The sequence below is a fragment of the Nicotiana tabacum genome, chromosome 17 (genome assembly GCF_000715075.1).
Source record: "Nicotiana tabacum cultivar K326 chromosome 17, ASM71507v2, whole genome shotgun sequence".
In the NCBI taxonomy this organism is placed as follows: Eukaryota; Viridiplantae; Streptophyta; class Magnoliopsida; order Solanales; family Solanaceae; genus Nicotiana; species Nicotiana tabacum.
In genome coordinates, this window is record NC_134096.1 from 91,217,104 (window position 1) to 91,226,546 (window position 9,443).

Sequence of the window (9,443 nt, forward strand, 5' to 3'; positions counted from 1 at the left end):
ATTCTTCTTTGTCAAACATGAGCCTAAGGGCTTACCTAGTGGGAGCATGGGCTTACCCTTTGTTGGAGAAACATTTGGCTTCTTTACATCTCATAAATCATTCTCCATTGGCAACTTCTTGCAACAACGTCGCTCTAGGTACTTCATATTTAATTTTATGCAAATTTTTCTGCTTCTCTTTATGCTTGGCAATGTGGCAAATGAGTGTGTTGAATCAACTTAGAATATATCAAAACAAGTTGAATTAATATATGGTCATGATCATCCAACTCGTTTGAAGTTCGCTTTGGGTCAAGATAGGTTAAATAACGGGATCGTAACCGAATGAACCCTCCTAACATGATACAATCTCTCCTTTTCTTTTCTTTTTTGCTTTTTGAAAAGAATGTGAAAGCTATTGTATTTTCCTTATATTTTAGCTAAGTACTTCAAAAAAATTACATAATCGTCAAATTCTAAATATAATTTTGTATATTTGGATTTAGGTTGTATTTGGACCCAATAATTTGAGAGTCGTTTTGGGTTCAAACGAGTCAAGTCTAAAAATGTGTCATAATCCAATCCTTTAAAACTTGTACGGGTTGAGCGGGTTACTAAAAAAATAGATTAATTTTGTCACCTCTAACTGTGCTCAAGATATGTTTTTATTTTTTTGGCTTATTTCAGATATGGAAAAGTATTCAAATCCTATCTTTTCGGCTCTCCAACTATTGTTTCATGTGACTTAGAGTTCAACACATTTGTCCTTCAGAATGAAGGCAGGCTGTTCCAAAGCAGCTATCCTAAACCAGTTAGAGACATTCTTGGCAAACACTCTTTGATTCTTGTATCTGGTGATCTTCACAAAAAAATTCTGAAGCATTGAAGTTGGCCTCATCAATAAATTCAAGTGCAAACCCGATTTTCTCGCTTGTGTTGATAAGTTATGTAGCTCGTTAATGGAGTCGTGGAGAGGAAATCAATTGGTTCTCTTCTCAAAAGAAGCTAAATAGGTTTGGGAAGAAAATAGTAACATACTACCTTCCGTCAATATTATCTGACTTCAATTTACTTGTTATTTTTCGATAACGATAAATATTTTTGAACAAATTCAGTTTGTATTTGCAGTTTAGCTTTAATTTGATGTTGATGAATGTACTGAACATGGAACCTGGAGAGCCACTAGCTTTGCAATTATTAGAAGATTTCTTGACGTTCATGAAAGGATTTGTGTCCATTCCAATAAACCTTCCTTGGACATCCTATGCCAAGGCTCTTAAGGTACTCTTACAATTTTTTATGTTTTGGTGTGTTTGGTATGACAAAAAATATTATTTGAAAAATATGTTTCAAAAAATAAATTATTTTCTTGTGTTTGATTGTCAAAAATACTTTCAGGAAAAATAATATTACAAAAGGGGAAAAATGAATATCCTCATTTTTGGGCGAAAGTCATCTTTCTTCACAATTATTTCAATCCTTAACTTTATATTTTTCTACTTTAACTAACAACTAACCATTGTTATCAACATTTAATACTCAAAATTTTTATCAAAAAACACTATCAAGCTTTTATCAATCTTTAATAAATATTTTCACTCTCCAACAAATAAACAATAGAAAATTATGTAAGAAAATAATTTTTTTTTAAACATAACTTCTGTTTTACCAAACACTCCTGATTCAACTACAGTCTCTTCTTCTAGCAAGTTCATTAGTGCATTCGACGATTGATTCAGTCTCTTCGCGCAGGCTCGTACGAGGATCTCGTCCACCTTGAAGCAAGTACTGAAAGAAAGAAAAAAGAGAGAAGAACTGGGGATTAATGGGCTAGCCAAAGAAGACATTTTTAATGAGAATTTTTCGAAAGGACACTTAAGTGATGTGGAGAAAGTAAGCATTTTGCAGGACCTTCTGTTGGCTGGTTATGAAACAACCTCAGGACTTCTGTCCCTACTCGTCTATTTTCTTGCCCACTCACCACGAGCTCTCCAGTACTTGAAGGTATAAGAAAGTAAATTAAATATCAACTCGTCTTTAACTCGATCTTTAAGCTCAATAAAATTGGTGGCTTAAAGTCAAACTATAATGAGACGCATTATTTGAAGATAAAAAAATATATTAATACTTCCCAATTCAATGTGAACTTATGTCCTTTGTTTTTAGTCCGTTTAAAGTAAAAAGACCCTTAATAATTCTTTTAGATAGTTTAATTACCTATACTAACACATATATGCATCATATTATCAGGAGGAACATCGAGCAGTGAGGAGAAAGAAAAAGGAAGGGGAACCCCTAAACTGGGAAGATTATAAGCAAATGAAATTCACCAGTATGGTAAATATTCCCGAATCTAGTCTTTCAAGTAAAACTGACCAATCTAGCTGAGATTTGAACCTTTGTCTCTGGCACTTTATAGTAAGTATAAGAAATGATTATTGTAATTTTTAGGAATTTTTTAGACTGCTAATATAGTTTAAGATTATGATAATGATAACATGTTAGTTATTATTTTTATGGGGTTACCAATTACTTATTTATCAAGATTATTGACCTACAATTATTTTTTAAATATTTTTTATACTATCAATGCACCTAAAATCTTATTATAATTCAGGTCATTAATGAGACTCTACGTTGTGGCAACTTGGTGAAGTTTGTTCACAGGAAAGCTATCAAGGATGTAGAATTCAAAGGTTTGTTAACAAGAAGTCATATAAGATTTCTTAATTATTGCTTCCAACACTGGTTTACTACTTTAATTTAAATCATTCACATTATTCATACATACATATAATCATTTCGAAATTATATCTGAATATATCCACTAGAAGAAATACAAGATTTCTGACATAAATGTTCTTTTCTTTAAGTGAATTTAATTCCAATTTTATCGATGTAATGGAAGTGCAGGATATTATATACCAGCGGGATGGAAAGTCCTTCCTATGTTGTCTGTTGTACATCTTGATTCGTCGCTGCATCAAAATCCATCGGAATTCAACCCTTGGAGATGGATCGTAAGTATTTCTTTTTTCTTTCCAAGTAACACTTTTCTATAAACAATAGATTAAAATCCATTTCCAGGATCCAACAACAAGCAAGAAGGTGATTCCATTCGGAGGTGGATTACGGCTATGTCCAGGGTGGGAACTCGCTAAATTGGAAGCAGCTTTATTCCTACACCATCTTGTTATCAATTACAGGTATTATAATCAGAGATGGCAATTAATGATTCAATTTGTTCAAATTTCGCTTAGGATAAAATTTAAAAGTTGAGTCCAATAAATGAAATAACATGCCATAATCGGTTGAAATTGGCAAAAGTCCCACATCGGTGGATGACAATTTTGAATGGGAATTTCACCCTATAAAAGGAGGCCTAATGTTTAGGATTTAAACACACCTCTCATTTGCCTTTTATCTTCTTAAGGCATTTGTATCTTCTCTCTTTAGTATTATTTCACTTGTAATTTTGGAGTGGAATAAAATATTGATTGTGTCCGAGGAAGTAGGCAAAATTGGCCGAACCTCGTAAATTCTGGTATTCTTTTATTGTTGTCTTATTGTCTTGTTTATTATTTAGTGGTTGTCATAATTTTTGGTATAGTAGTTGTGACTCATTCACACTATATACATTTGGCTTCCGCAACAATTGGTATCAGAGCCAAGGTACTGTCTAAGTATGCTCTGTGGTTGCAGCATAGTCTGATCTTCCACATCAGAAAAGATCTATCTTGGTAACTGAGTCAAGGTTCTGTCTGAGTATGCTCTGTGGTTGCAGCTTAGTCTGATCTTCCACACCAGAAAGGAAATAATCTTGATTTGTGTCGTCAGCTACTAAATAATATTTGTGTCAAAATGGGAGACAGTAAACAAGAAGAATCTACATCAAGTGTCAATAATACGTCATCGTTGGCATCTTCGCTTATGACAAGAATTGTGTCAAATGCGAAATTTGCGGTAGAAATTTTTGACGGGTCAGGACATTTTGGGATGTGGCAAGGCGAGGTTCTAGATGTTCTTTTTCAACAAGGGCTAGATCTTGCCATTGAAGAAAAGAAGCCAGATGTTATTGGAGAAGAAGATTGGAAAATTATCAATCGTGTTGCTTGCGGTACCATTCGATCCTACCTTGCTAGAGAGCAAAAATATCCATACACAAAGGAAACTTCTGCAAGTAAATTATGGAAAGCACTGGAGGATAAATTTTTGAAGAAAAACAGTCAAAATAAATTGTACATGAAGAAGAGACTGTTTCGCTTCACCTATGTTCCTGGCACCACAATGAATGAACATATCACCAGTTTCAATAAGTTGGTCACAGATTTGCAAAATATGGATGCAACTTTTGATGATGGTGACTTGGCCTTGATGTTGTTGGGGTCACTTCCTAATGAGTACGAGCACCTTGAAACTACTCTACTCCATGAAAATGACGAAATTTCTCTCAGAGAAGTTTGTTCGGCTTTGTACAGCTATGAACAAAGAAAGGGAGAAAAACAGAAGGGCGGAGAAGGAGAAGCACTAATTGTGAGGGGTCGTCCTCAAAATCAAACGAGGACTAAGAAGGGAAGATCCAAGTCGAGATCTAGACCCAGCAAAGATGAATGTGCCTTTTGTCGAGAAAAGAGGCACTGGAAGAAAGACTGTCCGAAGTTGAAGAATAAGGCCAGACATAACAATGGAAAGGCCATTATGGATTCAAATGTAGCTGATTGTGATGATTCAGACTTCTCATTAGTTACAACAGAGTTATCAACATCATCAGATATATGGTTGATGGACTCGGCTTGTAGCTATCATATGTGTCCCAACAAGGACTGGTTCGTGAATTTTCAAGAAGGAGAATATGGAGTCATCCACACAGCGGATAACAGCCCTCTTACCTCATATGGCATTGGTTCAATAAGATTAAGGAGCCATGATGGAATGATCAGAACATTAACAGATGTTCGATATGTACCGGGTTTGAAGAAGAATCTCATCTCTGTGGGAGCCCTAAAATCAAAAGGGTTCAAAATCATTGCAGAAAATGGAGTGATGAGAATATGCTCCGGTGCACTAGTGGTAATGAAGGCCAATCGGAAGAACAATAACATGTACTGCTATCGTGGTAGCACAGTTATTGGGACAGCAACAGTGACATCTAGTGATGACAAAGAGGCAGAAGCAACCAGGCTATGGCACATGCTGGAGGGAAATCCTTGAAAGCTCTATCTAATCAAGGATTGTTAAAAGGCGTAAAGACTTGCAACTTGGAGTTTTGCGAGCATTGTGTCAAAGGAAAACAGACAAGGGTTAAATTTGGTACAGCGATCCATAATACTAAAGGTATTTTGGATTATGTACACTTTAATGTTTGGGGTGCTTCCAAAACACCTTTATTGGGTGGGAAGCACTATTTTGTAACCTTTGTTGATAATTTTTTCTGAAGAGTGTGGGTGTATATATTGAAGAGGAAAGATGAAGTGTTGGGAATTTTTCTCAAATGGAAAACGATGGTGGAGAATCAAATAGGCAGGAGGATCAAGTGTATTCGCACAGACAATGGAGGTGAATACAAAAATGATCATTTCAATAAGGTCTGTGAAAATGATGGCATCGTTCGACACTTCACTGTCAGACATACACCACAACAGAATGGAGTGGCAGAACGTATGAACCGGACTTTACTGGAGAAGGTACGGTGTATGTTGTCCAATGCTGGCTTGGGCAAAGAATTTTGGGCTGAGGCAATTACATATGCATGCCACCTCATTAATCGTCTACCATCTGCTGCTATTGATGGCAAGACACCATTTGAAAAATGGTATGGAAAACCTGTTGTAGATTATGACTCTTTGCACGTGTTTGGCTCAATTGCATACTATCATGTGAAAGAGTCAAAATTGGATCCGAGAGCAAAGAAGGCTATATTTATGGGAATTACTTCTGGAGTCAAAGGATACCGCTTATGGTGTCCAGAGACAAGGAATATTATATTCAGCAGAGATATTACCTTTGATGAATCTGCCATAACAGATAAGGTGACAGTTGAAGATGTCAAACAAACTGGTGGTGCATCAAAGCAGGTGGAGTTTGAGGGAAAATTTATTTTTCCTACACAAGAAGCAGAGGAGGAAACTCATGAAGATTACCCTCTGGAAGAAGAGCCAGTAGAAAGGGAGATTCCAACTCATGAACCTCGACAACAACTTGAATCAATAGCAACCAGCAGGCCAAAAAGGACAATAACGAAACTTGTTCGTCTCATAGAGACGGTTGCTTGTGCAACCTCAATTGTAGCTGATGGTGTTCCTACCACTTATAAAGACGCAATCCAAAGTTCAGAAGAAGATAAGTGGAGGATTGCCATGAATGAAGAAATGCAATCCCTTCATCAGAATCATACATGGAAATTGGCCAATCTCCTAAAGGGAAAGAAAGCAATTGGGTGTCAATGGGTATTTGCAAAGAAAGAAGGATTTTCTAACCAAGAAGATGTTCGCTACAAAGCAAGATTGGTGGCCAAAGGATATGATCAAAAGGAGGGAATTGATTACAATGAAGTATTTTCTCCAGTTGTAAAACATTCCTCCATTAGAATTATGTTGGCTTTGGTAGCACAGTTGGATTTGGAACTAGTTCAGATGGATGTAAAAACTGCATTTTTACATGGAAACTTGGAGGAGGAAATCTACATGACTCAGCCAGAAGGATTCAAAGTTTCTGGAAAAGAAAATATGGTATGCAAACTTGAAAAATCGTTGTACGGATTGAAATAATCTTCTAGACAATGGTACAAGCGATTTGACAAGTTTATGTTGCGGCAAGGGTACAAAAGAAGCAAATACGATCATTGTGTGTATTTGCGCAAACTTAATGATGGTTCCTTTGTATATCTTCTCCTATATGTTGATGATATGTTGATAACTTCCAAGAATTCGGAAGAAATTGATAAGTTGAAGATTCAACTGAAGGAGGATTTCGAGATGAAGGATCCGGGTGAGGCAAAGAAAATTCTTGGCATGGAGATAATAAGAGATAGACGTTCAAAGAAACTCTGTTTATCTCAGAAAGAATATTTGAAGAGAGTACTACAGCGTTTTGGCATAGATAAGAAGACTAAGCCAATTAGTACGTCACTTGCTCCCCATTTTAAGCTAAGTACTACTATGTCGCCAAAGGATGAAACTGAACAGGAGTATATGTCAAGGGTACCATACGCAAATGCTGTTGGTAGCTTGATGTATGCAATGGTTTGTACGAGACCTGATATTTCACAAGCCGTTGGAGTTATTAGTAGATATATGCATAATCCAGGAAAGGAGCATTGGCAAGCTGTGAAATGGATTCTACGGTATATTCATAGTACTGTAGATGTTGGGTTAGTTTTTGAGTAGGAAGGCAATCGGTCTGTAGTTGGATATTGTGACTCAGATTTTGCGGGTGATCTGGACAAACGAAGGTCAACTACTGGTTATGTGTTTACTTTTGCAAAGGCACCAGTTAGTTGGAAGTCTACTTTGCAGTCAACAGTTGCTTTGTCTACAACAGAGGCAGAGTACATGGCTATTACAGAGGCTGTGAAGGAGGCAATTTGGCTTCAGGGGTTGCTAAAGGAGCTTGGTATTGAACAAAAAAATATTACAATTTTTTGTGATAGTCAAAGTGCTATTCAATTAGCGAAGAACCAAGTTTATCATGCAAGGACGAAGCACATTGATGTTCGGTATCATTTCGTATGAGAAATCATAGAAGAAGGTGGAGTCACGGTGAAGAAAATTCATACTACGGAGAACCCTGCTGATATGCTGACAAAAGTGGTGACTGCGGTCAAGTTTCAACATTGTTTGGATTTGATCAACATTGTTGAACACTAAAGATTGAAGATGAAGACACAACCAAAATTTGTTATTGAGAGAAAATTGAAGATGTGAAATTTTGCCAAGGTGGAGATTTGTTGAAATTGGCAAAAGTCTCACATCGGTGGATGACAATTTTGAATGGGAATTTCACCCTATAAAAGGAGGCCTAATGTTTAGGATTTAAACACACCTCTCATTTGCCTTTTATCTTCTTAAGGCATTTGTATCTTCTCTCTTTAGTATTATTTTACTTGTAATTTTGGAGTGGAATAAAATATTGATTGTGTCCGAGGAAGTAGGCAAAATTGGTCGAACCTCGTAAATTCTGGTGTTCTTTTATTGTTGTCTTATTGTCTTGTTTATTATTTAGTGGTTGTCATAATTTTTGGTATAGTAGTTGTGACTCATTCACACTATATACAATTGGCTTCCGCAACATAATCAACCTGTCCAGACTCCAGAATAAGTAGTTATAACGCTACATCCTCTCTCTTTTTTGCTGCATTTTGGATAAATAATGTGGAATTTAATGTATTTCTCTCGAATTATTAGTTTAAGCTTTTTCTAAATTTACGTAGTTCCCAATCTCTAAATTTGATTTTGTATGTTTGGGTTTGGTTTGCGTATTGGCCCGTACGGTCGCACTATTTTGACTTGTTTAGCCAAATATTTTGATAGGTCATTCGAGTTCGATCGGTTAGATCAAAACAGTAAAAAAAAAATAGTTTAAACTTGAACGAATTACTAAAAATAAATTAATGTTGCCACATCTGCTACTACTAGTCCTCTAGTAAAAAGCACTGGTGAATTAAATGTTCTGTCCAACGACTTTACTCACTATCTTCAGGATTACTATATGTATATGTTTTGTAAGTGCACAATATACAAAATATAGTCATAGTAAATTTAATATGTTCTTATGTTCTAATCATATTTTATCTGACAAATTATTCATCAATTATGTAGGTGGACAGCGAAAGAAGATGATCATCCAATGTTGTATCCATATATGGAATTCCCGAGAGGATTGCCAATGACTTTGGAAGCAGAAACAAGTGAATTTTAAGGATAATATTTCTTTAAGGTGATGAATAACAAGGACAAAGAGATTGAATAAGATTATTAGATGATTGTTTGTCAAGTTTCAAATGAAAACAGATGTTGATGATTACCAAGTTGAGCTACAACATTTTGAATATAGGAAATATTAGAATCATTTTTTCTCCAAGTTTTTGCCGACTTTGTATTGCACAGCATTCCTTTGTTATTAGCTACTTCAAAAAACACAAGGATATATAGAAACAAGTTCAAACTGCTCCTCCTGAAGACATATCGAGGAAAGATTTTTCCGCTTCATGATAAGTTCGCAATATTCTTCTGTTAAAAAATAAAAAAAGAAATAAGAGCAAACTTTCTCTGGTAAATATTACTGATCTCTAAGATCAAGATTAACATATCAAAAACATTTAGATTTTTATAAAGTTAGACAAATTATAGTACTGATAAGTGATAAGTGTATTTAGATATAACTACTTGGAAATTATAACTAAAAGTGATTTTATATCATTGCAGAAGGCTATGAATAAAAGAGCAGGAGAAAAAAGAAGGATAATA

At 35.5% G+C, this 9,443-nt stretch overlaps 1 protein-coding gene and 1 long non-coding RNA gene across 2 annotated transcripts; both read left to right on the forward strand.

Moving 5' to 3' along the window:
* The first annotated feature begins 677 nt into the window (after positions 1-677).
* LOC142171418 (uncharacterized) lies at positions 678-1,974 on the forward strand. The gene is made up of 3 exons (XR_012700984.1): positions 678-992; positions 1,108-1,260; positions 1,732-1,974. It is a non-coding gene; the product is annotated as an uncharacterized LOC142171418 (long non-coding RNA).
* Positions 1,975-2,298: 324 nt separating this feature from the next.
* LOC107795427 (cytochrome P450 724B1-like) lies at positions 2,299-9,024 on the forward strand. The gene is made up of 5 exons (XM_075235706.1): positions 2,299-2,316; positions 2,597-2,675; positions 2,893-2,999; positions 3,067-3,185; positions 8,796-9,024. Exons 1-5 carry the CDS (start codon positions 2,299-2,301, stop codon positions 8,893-8,895), a joined length of 423 nt encoding a protein of 140 aa, XP_075091807.1. The 3' UTR covers positions 8,896-9,024.
* Positions 9,025-9,443: the final 419 nt, after the last annotated feature.

Bases quoted from the DNA above. Each gene is read 5' to 3' on its own strand.
- LOC107795427 (XM_075235706.1), top strand. The intron at 2,676-2,892 runs GTTTGTTAACAA...ATGGAAGTGCAG, and splicing joins CAAGGATGTAGAATTCAAAG to GATATTATATACCAGCGGGA. The intron at 3,000-3,066 runs GTAAGTATTTCT...ATCCATTTCCAG, and splicing joins TCAACCCTTGGAGATGGATC to GATCCAACAACAAGCAAGAA.